Raw genomic sequence first — 24,030 nt, 5'->3', positions numbered from 1 at the left:
CCTTACATACCAAATATGTGAAAGCATATAATGTGACGATCAATCCCACTATTCGTTGGTAAAAGAGTGGCCCAAGAGTTGGAAGTGGGTGATGATGACTAGTTGCCTTCTTTCTAGTCTTACACCCCTAAATTAGGGACGGCTAGCGCAGGTAGCCCTCGTGTAGTTTTAAGCGAAATTAAGAAACAAACACACAGAATATTTTATACAAAAATAATAACGATTTTAGCGCCTCTTACGTCGACAAGTGCAGGATTATTGTATCTGACGAGTGCGTTTTGACTCCAGAATTGGAGCAATATTTCCCTTACAAAACCGTTCCATCGTACAGTTTTAAAATATAAGTTACACCAATCTTTCCTGTAAGCTTTTCACAAACCATTTAGTGAAGGAGGACGACTATCTATCAATGTCTCTTTCAACCGTCCGATCACACAAAAATCCATAGGTTACTTTTGATTATTTGATAGGTGTGTCTTTATATGAATATCAGTATCACCTTTGACATAGGATATGCGACGGTTCAACAGGAGGTATGACTGAAAGTCTTATCTGGGTGAACCAATAACTTGTTGGCCTCGCTCTCAGATGGAGATTCCCCCTGTTTATGTTGCATACCGTTGTCTGAGATACATGGGTGGATGTTACCATTGACCTTTATGTTCACGTATTCTCAAAATACGCACTCCGACTTTCACAACTGAGGGTTCGGCTTGTTGCACGTCCCTTCCTTGATGTCTATGTTTTTTTTATTCGATTCATGATATTTTGTATTGATTGTATTGATAATTTGCGCCGGAAACGGTTGTTACACACCTTTCCCAAAATCAATCGGTTTTGGGTGACTTATACTACCTATGTAACACAAAACAATGTCAGAATGTTGTTATGATACATTCCGTTTCATAGTGACTCTATATTGACTGTTTTTCTCACGTAGTTTTCTAACATGCATATCCAAAAAAATTTTAATATAATGCTTTTAATTTCATATTAATCGCACGTTATTTGTAGGGCAGGATTTAATATCTGGTTGTTGGAAGGATATTGGTTATTTTTGTATTATCTATAGTGCAAATTTTAATAATTTAATGTTGGAAATACAGAAAAAGTTTATATTGTTCATAGGGTATATTTTAACAACATACTACTGGAATGATATACATATATCATACTTTAATGATATACTGTTGGGAAGGGACGAAATGTGTGTGTTGTTCGTGAAGCAAGTTGAGTAACGTATTACTAGAAGGATGTATATGTTATTCACATATTGAATAAAGGGCAGGCTTTCGTCTCATATTGACAGGTTCATTAGTATTTGTCTGCGCGTGTTTTCATATAGCAAAACCACATCGGACTATCTATTGAGTCCACCAAGGGGAATCGAACCTCTGATTTTAACGTTGTAAATCAGTATACTTACCCCTGTACATAGTATTTGTTTGGAAGGAAATGTGTTAGTTTACCCCTAAAGGAAAGAGGCCCATCTTTCGAAAGCGCTTGAGTTATATGGTTTTTATTTCGTTTCTAGTTATAAGTAAATGTTTTAGTGATATAAGTCAAGCAGTACCCGAGTATTTATTTTATAGAACAAAGAGAGACAACCCTCAACCAGCGTTGTAGTTTTTGTCGAGCTATCTGTCTGTTCTTAATGACGAGAGACCCACTTGAAATAAAACTTGACCTGAAGATGACCTAGGAATGTTGAAACGTTGTTCACTGCTTATCAATAATAATGTTAATACCCATATCAGCTGTTCTGAGATACACTTTCTATTGTTGATCTATTATGAGTTAACACTCATAAACGTAGTTATAGTTGTTTAAAAAAACCTTTAAAAAAGTATTTTGTTAAACTTGCAACTTCAAGGCTATTTCGCGTCACGAGTTCAGCAATACCGAATACATTCACTAATATTAGGTAATTCAGTGCATAATTACATACATCAAAAGAAGGAAAATAACGTGTTTCAGGTTGTAGTTGTGTTGTAGTCAGTATTAGACCTCAGTCCCGAATCTAACAAGTGTATCTATGTGTAAAACATGTGTACTGTACACCAACTTCATGTAATCGTGCACAAAATTTGTACAAAAACTTCATAAATAGATTATCCTCTTTCCTTCATAATGACGGAAATTATTGATTACATATTATGTCATGAGAAGACATACCTGAGGAGATGCTGCTGCCCATGACATTACTGTTAGTCATGAAAAGTCTGCGTAAAAGGCATGCTTCATACACGTGTGATGTGTATAGTGGTTTTCACCTGCACCAGGAAGCAGGGAGAGAAGACCCATCCACCCAGTAGCAGAAATCGACTTAACCCACTGTGCTTGACTCACTAGTATCATACTGAGAGACAATGAGTCTTTGTTGTAAATTCCACGCTTGCGGAACCTACGCGCAAACTCGGATGCAAACACATAGCCGCTGTATACAGGAGAGAAAATTGAACACTACGTACTATTTTCCTTTATACTAGTGTTGTTTCGGATGTTTTAAGTTCGTTATTCATGTACAAACAGATTCTAATAACGTAGCTTACTGTACGGAAAACGTATAAACAACAACTTGTTGTCAAAGTGAACTACTGATACGTTTTAGTTCTAACAAATTTCACAGGTAAGTTTTCCAACAGTCAACTTTATGTCTAATTATAAAGTTGAAATAAATAATTGCAAGTAACTTGTTGAAATAAGCACAGTAAATCATGAAACAATAAGCTTTGTTGTTTTGCTTTAGAAACGAAACTAGAATATAAAAAAGAAATATAGAGTAAACGACTGAAAAAGACACTGAATGAATTATCTCCACATGTATTCACTTTACATGTATAAGTGTTACGTGTGAATTGTGTATCTCAATTGGAGAAACTGGCTAAAGACAACTAGTGAGCGTGTTAATTGTTTAACACTCTAGAGTAGTTGATCTAAATACATACAGTGTAGTAACTGTGTTACGATAGAATCAGTTAATCAACCAAGCTAATTATTATCCACCATGTTTCTGAAATAATAAAATAAATATAAATTTTACGTATGCGTACATATATAAATATTTACGCACTTATATAGATTGAAATATTAATAATTATATTTTAGACTTTTTCATTTCTTTCAGAACAATAAATATTTATATTACGCTGTAAACCTAAGTCACTGTTTACATGGTAGGAGGATTTTGTATCATAGATAGCATCCAAAATTTAGAGTTTAATTTATACCAACTGATAAAATATTATTTATATATTTAACAGATAGATAGATTGATAAATAAACAGATTAATAAATCCACGAATAGATAGAATAGAGTAGAATAGAATAATAAAAAAATGTCCCATTATTTTCTCTATCACAATTAAATCTGGAAAACCAGTACCGTTGTTTATAGGCATCACCAATGTTTTTAACGTAAGTAGTTGTCCAAAATTCTTGCTATGATGTTACGTATGAGAGGTTCTGTACTTAAACTCATTCAAGTTTTGTTCTGTATTTTCACTGAATCTTTACAGTATGATATAAGAATGATAAAAATGCAGTTTCCTTCTGGTAATTTATTGGCTCGTCGTGTGGATACAAAATCTAATTCTCTCTAATGTATGAGATCAAATTTCTTCTTCAGGCGTCACATGATAGTAAGACAAATAGTCTATATGAGCGTACTGCGTATAAAAACCATCGGCTGAAAAGCGTAATCCTCGTAGTACTACGTAATGAAACCAGATAGAGTTAAACTAAAGCAATATGTAACATAAATGTCTATTTTGTGTTTACCTTAATAAGTATAGAAAAAGTTGGATCTTTGTTATGATGTATAGGTTATGTTACTCACACATAAATGTTTATGATTAATAGAGAAGATGTTGGATCTTTGTTATGATGTATAGGTTAAGTTAATCACACAGACATATTTTTGATTAATATATAAGAAGTTGGATTTTAATTTGATACATGAGTTATGTTAAGCATTTGGAAACATTTGTACTTATTAGAAGATGTAGAATATTTATGATTAATAGAGAATATTAGATCTCTATTTTAATATATGGGTTAAGTTAATTACACAGAAACGTTTATAATTAGAACGTATATTAGAGTTTCATGATGGTATAAGAGTTACGTTAACCATTAAAGACATTTATAATTAGTAGAGAACGTACTGGGTATTTATGATTCTATTTGGGTTAATTTAGTATGATATTTATAGACATTTGTAATTAGTAGAGAATATAATAAATGTTTATGCTACTATGTGGGTTAAGCTAACTTTTAGAAAAAAAACATAATAAGTAGATTATACAATGGAACTGTATATGATGCTAAATGGGTTAAAGTAACCACGCATAATAGTTTATAATTACACATTTCACACTATATATGTAAAACACGCTGTAATATATTTGCATTCTTTCGGTCCAACGTAAAAACGTATTCACTAACATCGACAATCTGAATGGTTTGGTATCACAGCATAGCAGTAATGTTGCTAGGAATAAGCACATTTACAGGGATATCAATAAGGTACTTTTATGTACCTGTTTTTGAAGATCATAACACACCTAATGTTTTCTAGAAAAACGTACAACTGAAGGTAAGACATTTGTATTAAAAAAACACGAGAAGCCAAAACGAGATGTTCTTATAACTATTAAAACAGAATTCACAGCGATAGCTTTTAAAACGTAATACTGTTCATTAAGACATAGTATTATAGTTTTATTACTATTAGTTGTTTCGCAGAATCTGGCTGACAGTGCCGTACCCTTGTTTAATGGCGCCCTGTGTGATATATGTATTCAGTGTTTTCAGCTCAACCTAACCCATTAGTTTGCTTTTTAATATCGAGCAATCAACGCCCTCTTCGAGTTGATGCCCTGTGCGAATACATTTCTCTCACTACCCCACGGTAAGCCCCTGCTAACTGATTCTTTTTATCCAAGTTAAATATAATTCCTAATTTATCATAATAACACTTATTTATTTACTCCTACATATTTCAAAACATTGTCAACTCAGATCAAACCCAAGTAATCAGATAATGATATATAAATAGAATGTGAATAATATCTCTTTGATCCTACAATAGAAAAAATGCTTGTAGTTGTTATCGCAAGCAGTGATAAGATACAAAATACATATATATTATATTAGTAATAATCCATAGTATACTACTAAAATGTACAACATCTTTGCCTGTAAGTAACTTGTTTATATATATACTAAAACAACAGCATGCATCTGTGATTAACGACAATATTTAGTTATAAGGTTTTTCTTGAATTTATAACAGTATAACAAAGGGTGTTCAGACAGCACATTTCACAGCTTGTGTCACGCTGTAATGTGAAATCCATGGTGCACTATTGCAGAGGCTGTAAAAAAGGCCAGCAGCTGGCACAACCATTCAATTGTGCTTAAGGAATAGATCTCGCTGACCTACAAAAGGAGTTGTTATTGAACGCCTAAACGTTTGAACGTGTGATTTAGATTCTTCATATCGTCTCCCTGATCCAACTTTCATGTGGGTAATGTGGCCAATTAATGAAAGATCCAGTAATGTTCCCTGTCTTCCCAGCAGCGTAAAATTTATCAGTCGTTAGTCCATGAGAATTTTTAAACGTGTTGTAAGCAGGTTTTGCCTTATGTAAAAATATTGTATAATCTACACAATGACAGTAGATTTGAATGTTTCCGTAGTTCTTATTTTTAACGAAAGAGCGTGATAAACATGGTAAAATATATGATCAGTTCTAGACATGTAATGTATTTAAAAGTATTAGAGCATGATAAAAGTAGCTTAACGTAATATTTGATGACAAATTTTATCGTCAAAAGTTTTAAACTTTGCAAATTAAATTTGTATAATGAATGTTTACAATCCTTTTTATAGAAACTAACACTAAACGAATAATCTAATAAACTATATACTACTAAACGGTGGTAAACAATGCTCTTTATAGAATCTAACACTAAACGAATAATCTAATAAACTATATACTACTAAACGGTAGTAAATAATCTTCTTTATAAAATATAACACTAAACGAATAGTCTAATAATACTTCTCATTGGCCTCTGAAATTTCTACGATTTGTTTTATTAGTCATGTTTAAACCTTTATAATTTCGTCTATTATATTCACCTTGACAAAAGTACAAGTCTAAATCATTTGTTTCTTTGTGTTACATTTAATAAAGCTCTTCACCCCTGCATCACAACAAAAATTTAGACATAAAATCATTAGAATATAAGAATTTTTGTTACTCTACGTAAACGTAAGTTCAGTGCTTATTAGATAAGACGATATAATAATAAAACTAGTAGAAATACGTTATTACTGATAAAACTATTACGGCTGTATTTTTTTTTTCTTTTCAGAAGTACAAGAGAAACAAAATGTATCATAATATACAAGAAAGTCACCATTTAACAAGGACCGAGACTGTTGGTTAAAGATTGACATCCAAACGAACTGATGATGTTAGCCTCTTAAAAAATGGTTTTCTTTTTACAGGATAATAAGCAGTTCTGTTGGAACTTTTAGTATGTCTCAGAAGAGTGGTACTTATAGTATCCTGAACTAGATGAGTTGACGTAGAGGTCTCTAAGATACGTTAAGCAGGATACAGAATTTTATCTGCTTAACAAACTTGAAAGTTTATCTGTCTACTTTTTAACAGAGCAATTTGCGCAACAACCAGGCCTGACATTTCCCGACAAGTTGTCTCCTTCAGTTTCTGTTTAATGTCTATCTGTCATGAATTTATAGCCTAACTTCCCTATAAAAAGGCGCTCGACTCGTAATCTGAGGGTCGCGGGTTCGAATCCCCATCGCACCAAACATGCTTGCATAATGTAAAGATCGATCCCACTATTCGTTGCTAAAGAGTAGCCCAAGAGCTGGCGGAGGGGGTGGTGATAATTAGCTGCCTTCCCTCTAGTCTCACATTGTTAAATTAGGGACGGCTAGCGCAGATAGCCCTAATGTACCTTTGCGCGAAATTCAACAAACAAATAAACCCTATAAAAATCAATAAAAAAGTTTACTGGTCACATTTACAGAAGTTGTTTACTGGAAAATACTTTAATAATTTCCTCACATTATTCGGTGTCAACAATGCAATCGAATTATCACACAACAATGTGACACTCGTCCAAGGTTTTTAAAGCTCTCCTTTTGTTGCATTCACTAATGTGTCAACTCAATTAAGAGTTTTACGACTCAGTGAGCAACTGGCTGTCGTTTTCTCGTCTCTTCTAGAAATCCACATAATTTAAATTTAGGTTGAATAGCACATACCTTGGTTTTATTTGTTACATCACATTCAGATTTTCTGCTGTAATCGCATTTTTACAGAAGATAGCTTAAGGGAGAATCTTTATAGTTCTACTAAATTTAATTTGACACAGTCAATTTTTACACTGATAGTTACTGGACTAAATCATAGTGAGCTTTCATTTTTTTTATTTGCAGACAGTTAAATTACGAAAATATATGCGATCAAATTAGCATAACAAATGCATAAAAAAGATGATTTTAATCATAATTGTTCGAAGAAAACAATTAATGTTTTTATTTGTATGAGGTCATTCAGCAAATATTTTCACACTGTGAAATTTTTTTCTTATAACTAAATCGTTTTTCCTTCTTAATCAAACATTCTTATTTAATGTATTTTTGTCTTATGCGTCAAGCTGCTGATTATTTCTTTTGTTTTGCCTTGCTGTGTCTTTCTTCTACCACAGTGCTTAGTGTTTCCATACTTGCGATACAAGTTGATACTGTTTTTCTTCACTGGCCATATCTCACATTTATATGGTTCAATGACGTCTAGCAATTCTTTCTATCTATTTGTTCTCCTTTCTTATCAACCTTTCTAAATAGATTTCCATTCCCTGGGTTTATATATGGATGTGGTTGTATGTCTGTGTGAGTATATATATATATATATTATACGGTGCTTCAAGAATGTCTCTAAGCGGTAAGCAACGTGTATAATATAAGTTCCATTCATTTCTGGATGTCTTTTCATTCTCTTTTCTCCATCATTGGTTGAACAGTTTCCTTCTCATAGAAAGAGTAAAACATCATCTTGGCTTTCTTTTTTTCCATTAAGTATCTGTATGAGCTAAGCAGTGCTTTAATACAGTATAACACCACAAGGGGACGTATTGTCTGAGATACGCATTATTCTTCTAGAAAGGTCTTATATTCTCCAAAACTGGACTAAGCTAACAGATAAAGTTATATAGCTTCACATTTGCTAAAATACGTTAATTCATGAAAGTAAGTGGTAATACCAAATAACGAATGTTTACTTACCTATAATAAGTGAACGCTATAAAATCTTTACGCAGATCCATTTCTGTAATTTACATCAAACCTTCCAGTAAAAAAAAGAAGCAAAACAAGTAGACGTTAGATAGCTACGCTTTAGTTTACCAAAACAGCGCAGAACGGAGTATTTCTTTGTTTTTGATTTTTTCTACAATAAATCACGTCTAATGAGCAGTGAAACTCAAAAATGTGCATAACTGACAGTTTAATCTGTTTTAAATAAATCATTTGTTTTTTTGATGTTAAGCACAAAGCTACACAATGGGCCAACTGTGCTCTGCCTACCACAGGTATCGAAACCCAATTTTTAGCAGTGTAAACCCGCAGACATATCAGGTAATATATGATTTAAAACATAAAAACAAAGGGATATAATATATTTTGGGCACTGTATGGTAAGATAGCCAACCATAAATCATCAGTAAATAGTAATTGTGGTTGTTGGATTTAAAGAAAAAAATCTTGCTATAAGTATAGGCACCATATGTCACAACACGTTACAATATAATTGACTATACAACGTGATAGACAAGAAGAGAATGTTCAATAGGCCCTAATATAAGTTTAGTTAAATTCTCTTTTTCCAATAACCATGTAAGGCTTACTAGAAGGTGACTAAAGCGTGAAATGAAGCTCAGCAGAACCTGATCTGACGGATGGTAGGATCAGTTAAATATATAAGACCGGATATAACGGAACTAAGACACTTTACAAGTGTTTATTGGCCCTCAGAAATTCCAGAGAATATTAAACTTGTTATTTTTTTTTACTAACAGAGGCTAGAGCAGTTTGTGGTTAGCAGATTTTAGCTATATGAGAAATTTTTCTTCGTGAGTGAGCTTGGTAATGCAGATATATGAAAATGTCAGACCTAAATTTTAAGATCTTTATTCTAAATTTATCAGAATGCACGTATTACGAAGAAAACTGCTTCTATAACCATTGTAAAACAAATGTCTTGCTTTATTTCTCTTGATGTTTAAGAAGTGTTTTCCATATATACTAATCAAACAACTCTGTGTTAACGCTATAATTTATTAATTAGCATTAGCTTCTGATCAGATCGAGTTATGTATTTAATGTGAAACTAACAATAAACTTGGCTAATTAAACATGTCGTTCTTGAGTTTCTACTTGTAGAGATAAGAATGCATCAATTGAGTACCTTCACTGTCAACGATATTTTTGGCAATGACAATCATATCCTAATTACTAAATGTAACAGTACCTCTGTACAATGTAAAGTGTAAAAATACTGAATAGTTTTTATATATAGCTTATTTTAGAACGAAAATATGACTCTAATAATTAGAGAGTAATCTTGCAAGAACTTTCACGTGTTCTCTGATGTCCAGCATGGTAGGGGATAAGAGCACTGGTTTGTCTATAACGAAATTATATCATCCAAAAAATCTTTCAAATTACTCAGATTTTTCAAAACTTACACATTGTCCTAATGTATTTTTAATGTGTTTATAGGCAAAATGGTAAACCAACATGAATTACGTCCAAGTAGGCCCGGCATGGCCACCTGGTTGGGGCGACGGTCTCGTCATTTGAGGGTCGCGGGTTCTAATCCCCATCACATCAAAATATGTACGCCCTTTCATCCGTGGGGACGTTATAATGTTACGGTCAATCCCAGTATTCGTTGGTAAAATATTAGGCAAAGAGTTGGCGGTGAGTGGTGATGACTAGTTGCCTTCCCTCTAGTCTTACACTACTAAATTAGGGACGGCTAGCGCAGATAGCCCTCGAGTAGCTTTGCGCGAAATTCAAAAACAAGAAACAAAAAATTGATCCTAAATCGCTAAGTGGCACTTAATCTGTTTAAAAGTTTTTATTCATATATATCCAAGGAAGTAACAATATAAAATATTGCTGTAGTTAATTCGTAGTTATTCACATGTCTTTGTTTTCATATATTAAACCCACATCGGTCTATCTGCTATGGGCCTGGCATGACCAGGAGGTTAGGGCACTTGACTCGTAATCTAAGAGTCGAAGGTTCGAATCCCAATCACATCAAACATGCTCACCTTTTAAGTTGAGCAACTTTTCGTTGGTAAAATAGTAGCCCAAGAGTTATCAGTGGGTAGTGACGACTTCCCTCTAGTCTTATACTGCTAAATTAGGAACGGTTAGCGTAGATAGTTTTTTGTGTAGCTTTGCGAGAAAATTCAAAACAAACCAAACCTTATAAACATTCCATAGACGACGTTGTACAGTGAGATTTAGGACTTACAAACTGAGTCTTGTTTTACTCATGTTAGTGTAGTCTGTTAAGGTCAGTCAGGTGGTTAGAGCGTTTGACCTGTTATGTCAGGTGGTTAGGATGCTTTCTTCGTCGCGTGTTACAGGTTCAACCAATTGTGATTTCTCTTTCAACTGTGGGAGCGTTATAACGTGACTGTTAATCCCACTATTCGTGTGTAAAAAAGTAGCCTAAGAATTGGCTATGAGTGGCGATGACTAGCTGTTTTCGCCTTGAAAATTCTAAACATAGACCTTGCTGTATTACATTTTAACTATTTTATTTCCTTCACTAAAATGACACTTTAAGTTAAAAAAATAAATTTTAAATAAATTGTATCATGTTTCATCCATCTTCATTTAAAACATACGAACTCGTTGCCAAATATATGTCTTTGAATACAGTCTGCTTTTCTAAAGAAACACGGAATAGATATACACGTGTTTTACTTCGGCTTATAGTTCACTATCACATATTTGGTTAATACTATAGTCATAAGAGTATATGTCATAAATTAAGATGTCCGAGGACATCTACTGTTATGTAACTTCAGTATTTGAGACAATGGTGCCTAGACATAGTTGATATTATAAGTTCACTTTGTTAGCCTCTGTTAATATTTTATAAGTCTAAAAATATCACTGGTCTTTAGCATACCTCACTTCCAAATATAGTCTTGTGTTGCAATCAGCGTTAGATTCAAGGTATTGATAGACTTGCCCTGATGATATAGACAGGTCTCTCATAGTCTTAAGGATGTCAAATCCTTGGTCATTTCCCTATCCAAGCCAAGCTTAGCTTATAGTTTTGACTTCATGACCCCTTCTTCTTTGTCTTCTCTTGCTTGGACTTTAGGTACAATTTAGGAATCACAATATCTTTACGAGCAAGTTTTTCATACTATTTGTATGATCTCTTGATAGTCTTTTTTATTAAATCCTTAGACTTGGTTTTGACATTTGCTTAGCTGCTTCACCCCCTTTCTAGTCAACTGATAATTAATAAATCCAACAGTTCTCTTTATACCGAGCTTACATACATCGATGGATATGTTTAGGGATTAAATACATGATAAAAACAACGGAAAACTTTAATCTCTATCTTTTTGCAAATCCAAAGAGTACGAACCAGAATGGTGATGAAGGTTGTTTAATATTTTCAGAAATATCTCTTCGTTTACTTGGTCCCAGTGCATATGTTTAATGTGCAAGTGTGTGTAGGAGTGAAACCTTCAGTATTGTGAATAAAGTAAATTAACACCAACCCCAGTTTAAAAACAATTCAACTGCCAGGAAGGATGATTTTGAGGACCTTGTATGGTCAAGATCAGGTTGTGTCCTCACTGTAATGACACAGAGTCGAGTGAGTGTTTCTAAAACAAAGATCTTAGTACAGCATTGATGGGAAATATTTTGTATTTGCCGCAATACTTTTGATTTCACCATATGTTTAATTTCATTATTTAAAATAAATCACTCTTGTAAAATCTAGATTTTTATTGAAATATTTACAACTAAATAAAGTCAGATTAAATAACTTCGAAGACTTCACGTTATCTGAATTGCATACCAAATCAAAGTGGAAATAAAAATAACAATAGCATGCAGCCTGTGAAGTAAGTTCATATGTTTTGTAACACGGGGATCGAACCCGTAAGTTAGTGTTATAGGCCATCTAGCTTACTGCTGAGCCACTTGCTAGCCCATTATGTTTATTGAGTAACACTATGTATGTAATCGCCATATTAAACTTTCTTCTTCTAAATTGATATGTAATTTATTATAAAAGACAGTCCTATATTTTATCATTTGTTTGCTAGGCGCAAAAAATAATGATTTGGTTTTGTGTTGCAAATGGAGCTTTAACATATTTCCCTTTTGCTTCTAAAGCTTCAGTTTTTTCTTTTGTTTGATGCCAGGATCAGATCTACAATGACGTTGGATCTTGTTACACTAGATACTGCAAATAACCATAATGTATATATCGAAAACTAGCAGCCTTTTCAGTTATTTAAAATAGTTCCTATTAGAAATAACGATGATTTTACGATATTTAGTTCATAGTACTTAAACACTGAAGGATGACATTCTATATTATAAATTAGTGCTTCGTGCTGAATATAATATCAAATAACTAAATAACTTTGATGTATTTTTTATCCCAAGGAAAAGAAAACTGAGTAATAAGTTATCTAGGCTTCTTACATAGTGGTAGGGTTTTCGCTTATCAGTTGTATCAACTGACTTATATACATCCATGCAATGGAAAACTTATAGCTTATATATTCCCAAGGTTGTGTAATAAATCTTGCTGGTAAGAGGCAAAATCAATTCAGATACTATCATGAAACTTCAGTCACATATCGAAGTATCCTACTGGGAAAAGAAAATGGATTGCTTTAAGTATGATCTTAAATATAAATGGAACATGACAGTTTAGTGTTATGTAAAACATGATGGTTAAGGATTATATATATATATATATGTATGTGTGTGTTAATGTGTTTGTATGTTAAGTTAATATATATAACATTGTGTAAAGTAAATTAGAAATTTTGCTAATAATTGAGAATTTGAGATTAAGATGTAAGAAAGACCCATTTCGAAGCTGTCCAGTTATCCCTGAACATTACAAAGAAAACTTGAATATGTTGTCACTTCCATTTAAATCCGTTAAGTTTTTTAATAAACGATTTCAATTGAAAAATAAGCCATTCCGTATTAAAATACAAAATCAATGTTAGTTCGCCCCTCTTAACTTTGGAAATCATAGATTAATCATATTCTTCATTGTCTTTTACAGGACCTGCAAGTCTGAAGATATGAGTGTTACTAAGAGGGCCGCGATGACTTACAATAAGAGTCTCCGACAGTAAAGATTTCATTACTCTTTTCCTCAGCAACGACTTTAAAAAGGTCCTTATCTCCAGGGTGTAACAAGGAACATGAATATACTGAACACCATTTTGTCTGTGTGGTGGTTTAGTTTTTTTATTGCACCAATTCAGGATGTAGGAAGTGTCTCACACGGTAAAACACTAATGTAGACCTTTCGTTAAAGCTTTTGTTACATTTTTAAAGTCAACAACGTTCTAAAACCGTATGTTACAAAGTCTGATCTGTCTGTTTATGTCGTTGTTCTTATTTATACAGAGAAGGAGCTTAAAGACGGGCTGAAGCAAACTTATTCACAAGTACAATATTTCTGTAATGCAATAAAAAGATATAATATTCAGAAATGTACCTAAAGTATGAAAGTTTTATAACTTTCAAGAAATTTGTTAAAGAAGGGTTTTCTTTTGAGATGTTAAAGTGTACATCATACCACACTGATTTTAGATTCAACATGAAATAAACCATTGATTTCTCTGTCATACTGACACAGTATGAATACTGTGTATAGACTTCATTACAGCATACTGACTGTAAACTTAATATCAAATAACTGAGTAACTTTTATGTGTATAAATACTAAATATTTCCAAAGGATGACAGTTTTGTATATAATGATGAAACATATAACGTTTCTATTTTCAGAAATAACGTGCTACACTTGTTCAAACAAGACAACTAACTTTGATTGTAACAGATATGCTGTCGATCGGCCTTGTTTCCCAGGTAATAAAAAACATCCATTGAAATATAAAGTGAGAATGTTTTTGTAAATGATGGATATGTTAGCATGAAAGTTAATTGTTTGTTTGTTTCAAGCACAGAGTTACATAAAGGAATTTCTATGCTGTACCAACTGCGGGTTACGAAAATTGCTTATAAGCTAGTTGAACAAAGATAATTGTACCACAATTTAGCGATAATTGTGTAGTTTTAAGAGATTTTCTTGATAACTGCAAACATAAATACGTTTAAGATGTGAGACATTATGTTTATTACAAATTATGTATTGAACAATAAGGAAATTCAACCTACATTTGTCTGATAATTACGACTCTTATAGATATTAATCAGTGATGTCGAGAAAACCCACTTGTAGATATATATATATGTAAAAACGGCTCGTTTGGGTTGAGAAAATATTTTACATAGAAGAGCGAACAACGTTTCGACCTTCTTCGGTCATCGTCAGGTTCACAAAGAAAGAGGTAACTGACCGGAAGCTGACCACATGTTTGAAAGGGGGTTGTGTAACTGAGTGTCGGAATATAGAGGGCGGTATTAGATGTTTGAATATATAATTTTATTTATTTTATTATATTAATATAGGTATAAAGGCATTCCTTTATATTGGTTTATTTTGGGTTTAAGTTGTATAAGTAAGGCTTCTTTAATTTTGCGTTTGTTTATGTTTGTTTCTTTATTTAGTATTTGAGTGTTTTCTATGGTTATGTTGTGTTTATTTGACTTGCAGTGTTCGAAAACGTGTGAAGGTGACTTTTTATGTTCTTTGAATCTGGTTTCCATTTTCTACTTGTTTCTCCAATATAGAAGTCGTGGCAGTTATCACATTGTATTTTATAAATAATGTTGGTGTGGTGTTTGTCAGTGTAGTTTTTTACATAGTATAAACCTCAGTTTTGTGCCTGGTTTTTGAATAAATTTGGTATTAACTGGAATGTCATATTTTGTTACTAGTTACTGTGATTGGATATTCACCAGATTTCATGGGTGTATTAAAGTCGAGATTCCTCATCACAATACAAAAAGTTATCCATATTATTGATCATTCTGGATCTGATAAGAGTTCTCAAAAGTGAAATTTTACGTCATATAATATAACTGTAAGTAATCATTAGAAAGGATGTGAGGGCTGTGTTTTGCAATTTATTTGGTTGTCTTTATTAAAGTATTGGAATTCACTTCTAAAAAGTTCTGGAAAATGACTGCATTATTATAGTGATATAATTACGTTACAACTTCCTTTGTTGTAATGATGTAAATGTGTATAAAAATGCTGATATTTCATGATGAAAAATTATTGTTCCCTTGGCTGACTGAACAACATTAGTGATGTCGAGAAAACCCATTTGTAGAGAAATATATATGTAAAAACGGATCTACAATACAAGAGCAACCACACATAACCCCTTGTACCCCTAATAAATACAAGACCAACCACACATAACCCCTTGTACCTCTAATAAATACAAGAGCAACCACACATACCCCCGCCTCCCCGATCCTTGTAGAGATTGCATCAGTTCATATAAAAAACACTAATTTTCACTTTCTAAAAATAAGAAAATCCTTTTCAGATCCAGAATGATCAATGATCCCGATCATATTTTGTAGTGTGATAAGTAATCTCAACCTTAATGCGATAATGAAATGTGGCGGAAGTCCGATTACACTTTACAGAGTTATTAACTCAAAACTGAAATAGTGCTCTATCTCCACATTATAAAACAAATGATTCAAAGTAACTCAGGCTCAAATTTGGGACAGTCCGAAATTGATATGCCATCTTGTGCGACATTTTCATACACACTGGTTTATCAGTTTTTAAGATACATGCGCAAAAGCATAGACAGGCACATAATGACCCGATTGCAGTACTCTCACCCCCCCAACCCCCAGAGGTGAAGGTGAGAAATAAACTTGTCTGTGCACAATGATCCGCCACGACTTTGAATATGTCCTGAAAGTAATGAAATTTGCCTAAATGAAAACAAAATGCGCACTTTCTTTTCAAGGTGTGTAGTTTCATTCTGTTGATAATAGAAACTTATAACATCTTCAAATCATTTTGTTTAACAAGTCTGTATTTCCAAGTAATATTCGTTTCAATTAATGTCAGGATAAAAAATGAATTAACAGTCTTGCAGGCCAGCTAGTTAGGGTGTTTGACCTTGCAATTTAAGGGTTAAGGGTTCGAATCTCTGTCACACTAAACATGGTCGCCCTCCCAGTCGGGAGGGGGAGTTATAATGTGACGGTGGTAAAAGAGGAGCTGAAATGTTGGCGGTGGGTGTGATACAAGTTGCCATTCCTCTAATTTTACATCGCTAAATTGCAGATGGCAAGCGCAAATAACACTCGTGTAGCATTGAGCGAAGTTAAAATAAAGTGTTTATCAGAAATATGTGAAGAGAACCTTCACCTTTTTGATACATTTGAGATGTTCTTCTGATGTGTTGATTTATGTCAGCGATATATTATTTTGCATTTTAACAAATTGATAAATACTCCAATTCAACGCTTCAGACATAGTGCCAGTGTAGAATTTCATAAAAATCACATATAATCTATTTTCATATTTTACTGATATGTACTTTGGAACTAATACTAATTGATTTTCGAAAAACAAACAAACAAACCAGAAACATTGTTTCTATTTTATGAAAGAAAATGACGGGAATAAACATTCTTTAAATAAAAAAAGAATGTGTACATTCTATCATTTGTGTGCTTATGGTTCTTTCATTATGAACGGTTGTGTGCATGTAGTTCTTTCATTAGGAATAATTGTGTGCTGTGTGCTGATACTTCTTTTATTAGAAACGGTTTTTTGCATATAGTTCTTTCTTTGAAACGGTTGTACGCATGAAGGTCTTTCATTAGGAACGTTTGTGTGCATGTAGTTCTTCCATTAGGAACGGTTGTGTGCATATAGTTATTTAATTAAAACGCTTGTGAGCTGTTAGTTCTTTAATTAGGAACGGTTGTAACAATATACTTCGTTCATTAGGAACGGTTGTGTGAATGTAGTTCTTTCATTAGAAATGGTTGTGTGCATACAGTTCTTTCATTAGGAACAATTGTGTGCATATAGTTCTATAACTAGAAACGCTTGTGAGCTGTTAGTTCTTTAAGTAGGAACGGTTGTGTGCATGTAGTTCATTCATTAAAAACGGTTGGGTGCATGTAGTTCTGTCATTAGGAACGATTGTGTGCATGTAGTTCTGTCATTAAAAACGATTGTGAGCATGTAGTTCTTTCATTAGGAACGGTTGTGTGCATATAGTTATTTAATTAAAAACGCTTGATGGCATATAGTTATTTAATTAAAAACGCTTGATGGCATAAAGTTCTTTAATTAGAAACGGTTGTATGAATATACTTCTTTCATTAGGAATGGTTGTGCACATGAAATTATTTCATTAGGAACGTTTGTGTGAATGTAGTTCTTTAATTAGAAACGCTCGTGAGCTGTCAGTTCTTTAATTAAGAACGGTTGTGTGCATGTAGTTCTGTCATTAGGAACGGTTGTGTGCATGAAGTTCTTTCATTAGGAACGGTTGTGTGCATATAATGTTTATTAGGAACGGTTATGTGCATATAGTTTTTAATTAAAAATGTTTGTGTGCATATAGATCTTTAATTAGAAACGTTTGTGTGCATAAAGATCTTACATTAGGAACGGTTGGGTGCATGAAGTTCTTTCATTAGGAACGGTTGTGTGCATATAGTTTTTTCATTAGGAATGGTTGTGTGAACATAGTTCTTTAATTACAAACGCTAGTAAGCTATTAGTTCTTTAATTAGGAACGGTTGTATGAGTATACTTCTTTCATTAGGAACGGTTGTGCGCATGAAATTATTTCATTTGGAACGGTTGTGTGCATACAGTTCTTTGATTCGGAAAAGTTGTGTGTATATAGTTCTTTAATTAGAAACGCTTGTGAGCTGTTAGTTCTTTAATTAAGAACGGTTGTGTGCATATAGTTTTTTAATTAGAAACGCTTGTGAGGTATTAGTTCTTTAATTTGGAACTGTTGTGTGCGTGTAGTTCTTTCATTAGGAACGGTTGTGTGCATATAATTCTTTTATTAGAAACGGTTTTTTGCATATAGTTCTTTCATTTGAAACGGTTGTACGGATGCAGTTCTTTCATTAGGAAGGGTTGTGTGTATATAATATTTTAATATAAACGGTTGTGTGCATATAGTTCTTAAATAAGGAACGATTGTGTAGATATAGTTCTTAAATTAGAAACGGTTGTGTGCACATAATTCTTAAATTAGAAACGTTTGTGAAATATTAGTTCTTTTATTAGGAACGGTTGTATGAATATACTTCTTTCATTAGAAACGCTCGTGAGCTGTCAGTTCTTTAATTAAGAACGGATGTGTGAATGAAGTTCTGTCATTAGAAACGGTTGTGTGCATGAAGTTCTTTCATTAGGAACGGTTCTGTGCATGACGTTCTTTCATTAGGAACGGTTGTGTGCATATAATTCTTTTATTAGGAACGGTTGTGTGCATATAGTTTTTAAGGTACAAATGGTTGTGTGCATATTATTCTTTAATTAGAAACGATTGTGTGCATAAAGTTGTTCTATTAGGAACGGTTGTGTGCATGTAGTTCTTTCATTAGGGAACGGTTGTGTACATATAGTTCTTTAATTAAAAATGCTTGTGAGCTATTAGTTCTTTAATTAGGAACGGTTGTATGAGTATACTTCTTTCATTAGGAAAGGTTGTGCGCATGAAATTATTTCATTTGGAACGGTTGTGTGCATGTAGTTCTTTCATTAGGAACGGTTGTGTGCATGACGTTCTTTCATTAGGAACGGTTCTGTGCTACAGTTCTTTCATTCGGAACAGTTGTGTGTATATAGTTCTTTAATTAGAAACGCTTGTGAGCTGTTAGTACTTTAATTAAGAACGGTTGTGTGCATGTAGTTTTTTAATTAGAAACGCTTGTGAGGTATTAGTTCTTTAATTTGGAACTGTTGGGTGCATGTAGTCTGTCATTAGAAACGGTTGTGTGCATGAAGTTCTTTCATTAGGAACGGTTGTGTGTATATAATATTTTAATTAGTAACGGCTGTGTGCATAAAGTTCTTAAATTAGGAAAGATTGTGTAGATATAGTTCTTAAAATAGGAACGGTTGTGTGCACATAATTGTTCAATTAGAAACGTTTGTGAAATATTAGTTCTTTCATTAGGAACGGTTGCGTGCATGAAGTTCTCTCATTAGGAATGGTTTGGTGCATGGAGTTTTGTCATTAGGAACGGTTGGGTGGATGTAGTTCTGTCATTAGGAACGGTTGTGTGCATGTAGTTCCTTCATTACAAACGGTTGGGTGCATGAAGTTCTTTCATTAGGAACGGTTGTGTGCATATAATTCTTTTCTTAGTAATAATTCTTTAAATAGAAACGCTTGTGAGCTAATAGTTCTTTAATTAGGAACGGTTGAATGCATATATTTCTTTAATTAGGAACGGTTCTGTGCAAATAGTTTTTTTAATTAGGAACGGTTGTGTACATATAGTTCTTTAATTAGAAACGCTTATGAACTGTTATTTCTTTAATTAGGATCGGTTGCGTGCATGTAGTTCTTTCATTAGGAAGGGTTGAGTTCATATAATTATTTTTTTATGAACGATTGTGTACATATAGTTCTTCCGTTAGGAACGGTTGTGTACATATAGTTCTTTAATTAGAAACGCTTGTGAGCTATTAGTTCTTTAATTTGGAACGTCTGCGTGCATGAAGTTCTCTCATCACGAATCGTATCGTGCATGAAGTTCTCTCATTAGGAACGGTTCGGTGTATGGAGTTCTCTCATTAGGAACGGTTCGGTGTATGGAGTTCTGTCATTAGGAACGGTTGTGTTCATGTAGTTCTTTAATTGGGAACGATTGTGTGCATGTAGTTCTTTCATTAGGAAAGGTTGTGTACGTGATGGTCTTTCATTAGGAACGGTTGGGTGCATGTAGTTCTTTCATTAAGAACTGTTGTGTGCATGTAGTTCTTTCATCAGGAACAATTGTGTGCATATAGTTCTTTAATTAGAAACGCTTGTGAGGTGTGAGTTTTTTAATTATGAACGGTTGTGTACATATAGTTCTTTATATAGAAATGCTTGTGAGCTATTAGTTCTTTAATTAGGAACGGTTGTGTGCATACAGTTCTTTCATTCGGAACAGTTGTGTGTGTATAGTTCTTTAATTAGAAACGCTTGTGAGCTGTTAGTTCTTCAATTAAGAACGGTTGTGTGCATGTAGTTTTTTAATTAGAAACGCTTGTGAGGTATTAGTTCTTTAATTTAAAACTGTGGTGTGCATGTAGTTCTGTTATTAGGAACGGTTGTGTGCATGAAGTTCTTTCAGTAGGAACGGTTGTGTGCATATATTTCTTTTATTAGAAACGGTTTTTTGCATATAGTTCTTTCATTTGAAACTGTTGTACGCATGCAGTTCATTTATTAGGAAGGGTTGTGTGTATATAATATTTTAATTAGGAACGGTTGTGCGCATATAGTTCTTAAATTAGGAACGATTGTGTAGATATTGTTCTTAAATTAGGAACGTTTGTTTGCACATAATTCTTCAATTAGAAACGTTTGTGAAATATTAGTTCTTTTATTAGGAACGGTTGTGTGAATTTAATTCTTTTCTTAGTAATAATTCTTTAAATAGAAACGCTTGTGAGCTATTAGTTCTTTAATTAGGAACGGTTGTGTGCATGTAGTTCATTCATTAAAAACGGTTGCGTGCATGAAGTTCTCTCATTAGGAACGGTTCGGTGCATGGAGTTCCGTCATTAGGAACGGTTGTGTGTATGTAGTTCTTTCATTAGGAACGGTTGTGTGCATGACGTTCTTTCATTAGGAACGGTTGTGTGCCTGTAGTTTTTTCATTAGGAACGGTTGGGTGCATGTTGTTCTTTCATTAAGTACGGTTGTATGCATATAATTCTTTTCTTAGGAACGGTTGTGTGCAAATAGTTTTTTAATTAGGAAATGTTGTGTACATATAGTTCTTTAATTAGAAACGCTTATGAACTGTTATTTCTTTAATTAGGATCGGTTGCGTGCATGTAGATCTTTCATCAGAAACGATTGTGTGCATGAAGTTCTCTCATTAGGAATGGTTGCGTGCATGATGTTCTCTCATTAGGAACGATTCGGTGCATGGAGTTCTGTCATTAGGAACGGTTGTGTGTATGTAGTTCTTTCATTAAGAACGGTTGGGTTGATGTAGTTCTGTCATTAGGCATGGTTGTGTGCATGAAGTTCTTTCATTAGGAACGGTTGTGTGTATATAATTCTTTTCTTAGGAACAATTATTTAAATAGAAACGCTTGTGAGCTATTAGATCTTTAATTAGGAACGGTTGTGTAAATATTGTTCTTAAATTAGGAACGGTTGTGTACATATGGTTTTTAAATTAGGAACGGTTGTGTGCATATAGTTCTTGAAATAGAAACGTTTGTGAAACATTAGTTCTTTGATTTGAACGGTTGTGTGCATGTAGTTCTTTCATTACAAACGGTAGGGTGCATGTAGTTCTGTCATTAGGAACGGTTGTGTGCATGAAGCTGTTTCATTAGGAACGGTTGGGTTCATATAATTCTTTTATTAGAAACGGTTTTGTGCATATAGTTCTTTCATTACAAACGGTTGTAGGCATGCAGTTCCATCATTATGAAGTGTTGTGTGTATATAATATTTTAATTAGGAACGGTTGTGTGCATATAGTTCTTCAATTAGAAACGTTGTGAAATATTAGTTCTTTAATTAGAACGGTTGTGTGCGTGAAGTTCTTTCATTAGGAACGGCTGTGTGCATGTACTTCTTTAACAAGAAACGGTTGTATGCATATAGTTCTTTCATTTTGAACGGTTGTGTGCATGAAAATCTTTCATTAAGAACGGTTCGGTGCACAGACTTCTGTCATTAGGAACGGTTGGGTGCATGAAGTATTTTCATTAAAAACGGTTGTGTGCATATAGTTGTTTCATTAGAAACGGTTGTACGCATGCAGTTTTTTCAATAAGGACGGGTTGTGTGTATATAATATTTTAATTATAAACGGTTATGTGCATATAGTTCTTAAATTAAGAACGGTTGTGTGCATATAGTTCTTACATTTTGAACGGTTGTGTGCATGAAGTTCTTTCATTAAGAACGATTGTGTGCATGAAGTTCTCTCATTAGGAACGATTCGATGCATGGAGTTCTGTCATTAGGAACGGTTGTGTGTATGTATTTTTTTCATTAACAACAGTTGTGTGCATATAATTCTTTTATTAGAAACGGTTTTGTGCATATAGTTCTTTCATTAGAAACGGTTGTACGCATGCAGTTCTTTCATTAGAAACGGTTGTACGCATGCAGTTCTTTCATTAGGAAGGGATGTGTATATAATTCTTTAATTATAACAGTTAAATGCATGAAGTTCTTTCATTAGGAACGGTTGTGTGCATATAGTTCTTTCATTAGGAACGGTTGTGTGTTTGTAGTTTTTTTCATTAGGAACTTTTGGGTGCATATAGTTTTGCCATAAAGAACGGTTGTGTGTATGAAGGTATTTCTTTAGGAACGGTTGTGTGCATATAATTCTTTTAGTAGGAACGGTTGTATGCATATAGTTCTTTAATCAGAAATGCTAGAGAGCTATTAGTTCTTCAAATAGGAACGGTTGCATGAATATAGTTCTTTCATGAGGAACGGTTGGGTGCATGTAGTTCTTTAATTAGAAACGCTTGTGAGCTATTAGGTCTTTAATTTGGAACGTTTGTGGCATGTAGTTCATTCATTAGGAACGGTTGGGTGCATGAAGTTCTCTCATTAGTAGCGGTTGCGTGCTTGAAGTTCTCTCATTAGGAACGGTTCGGTGCATGGAGTTCTGTCATTATGAACGGTTGTGTGTATGTAGTTCTTTCAGTAGGTACGGTTGTGTGCATATAATTCTTTTCTTAGGAACGGTTGTGTGCAAATAGTTTTTTTAATTAGGAACTGTTGTGTACATATAGTTCTTTAATTAGAAACGCTTAAGCACTGTTATTTCTTTAATTAGGAACGGTTGTGTGCAAATAGTTTTTTTAATTAGGAACTGTTGTGTACATATAGTTCTTTAATTAGAAACGCTTATGCACTGTTATTTCTTTAATTAGAAACGGTTGTGTATATTGTAGTTCTTTCATCAGAAACGGTTTGGTGCATGAAGTTCATTCATTTGTAAGGATTGAGTGTATGTAGTTCTGTGATTAGGAACGTTTGGGTGCATGTGGATTTGTGATTAGGAACGGTTGTGTGCATATAGTTCCTTCATTAGGAACGGTTGTGTGCATGAAGTTCTCTCATTAGAAACGATTGTGTGCATGTAGTTCTTTCATTAGGAAGTGTTTTATTCATATAATTATTTCTTTATGAACGGTTGTGTACACATAGTTCTTCCGTTAGGAAGTGCTGTGTGCATGTACTTCTTTAAATAGAAACATTTGTGAGCTACTAGTTCTTGAATTTGGAACGTTTCTTGTGCATCAAGTTCTCTCATTAGGAACGGTTCGGTGCATGGAGTTCTGTCATTAGGAACGGTTGTGTGCATGTAGGTCTTTCATTAGGAACGGTTGGGCAGATGTAGTTTTGTCATTAAGAACGTTTGTGTGCTTGAAGGTCTTTCATTAGGAACTGTTGGGAGCATGTAGTTCTTTCATTAGGAACAATTGTTTGCATATAGTTCTTTAATTAGAAACGTTTGTGAGCAGTCAGTTTTTTAATTAGAAACTGTTGTGTTCATGTATT

General features: G+C 33.5%; 1 protein-coding gene across 1 annotated transcript in view; it reads left to right on the top strand.

Moving 5' to 3' along the window:
- The first annotated feature begins 2,354 nt into the window (after window positions 1-2,354).
- The window catches only part of LOC143231543 (ly6/PLAUR domain-containing protein 6B-like), a 159,370-nt gene continuing 137,694 nt past the window's right edge, over window positions 2,355-24,030 (top strand). Inside the window, exons 1-3 of the mRNA XM_076466065.1 lie at window positions 2,355-2,629; window positions 13,401-13,627; window positions 14,135-14,215. Coding sequence (XP_076322180.1) covers window positions 13,543-13,627; window positions 14,135-14,215 — 166 coding nt within the window. The 5' untranslated portion in view covers window positions 2,355-2,629; window positions 13,401-13,542. The remainder of the gene's footprint in view (window positions 2,630-13,400; window positions 13,628-14,134; window positions 14,216-24,030) is intronic.

The sequence above is a fragment of the Tachypleus tridentatus genome, chromosome 11 (assembly GCF_004210375.1).
Source record: "Tachypleus tridentatus isolate NWPU-2018 chromosome 11, ASM421037v1, whole genome shotgun sequence".
Classification (NCBI taxonomy): Eukaryota; Metazoa; Arthropoda; class Merostomata; order Xiphosura; family Limulidae; genus Tachypleus; species Tachypleus tridentatus.
Note: the sequence above shows the minus strand (reverse complement) of the source record. Positions and strands in the feature narration are given on the sequence as shown.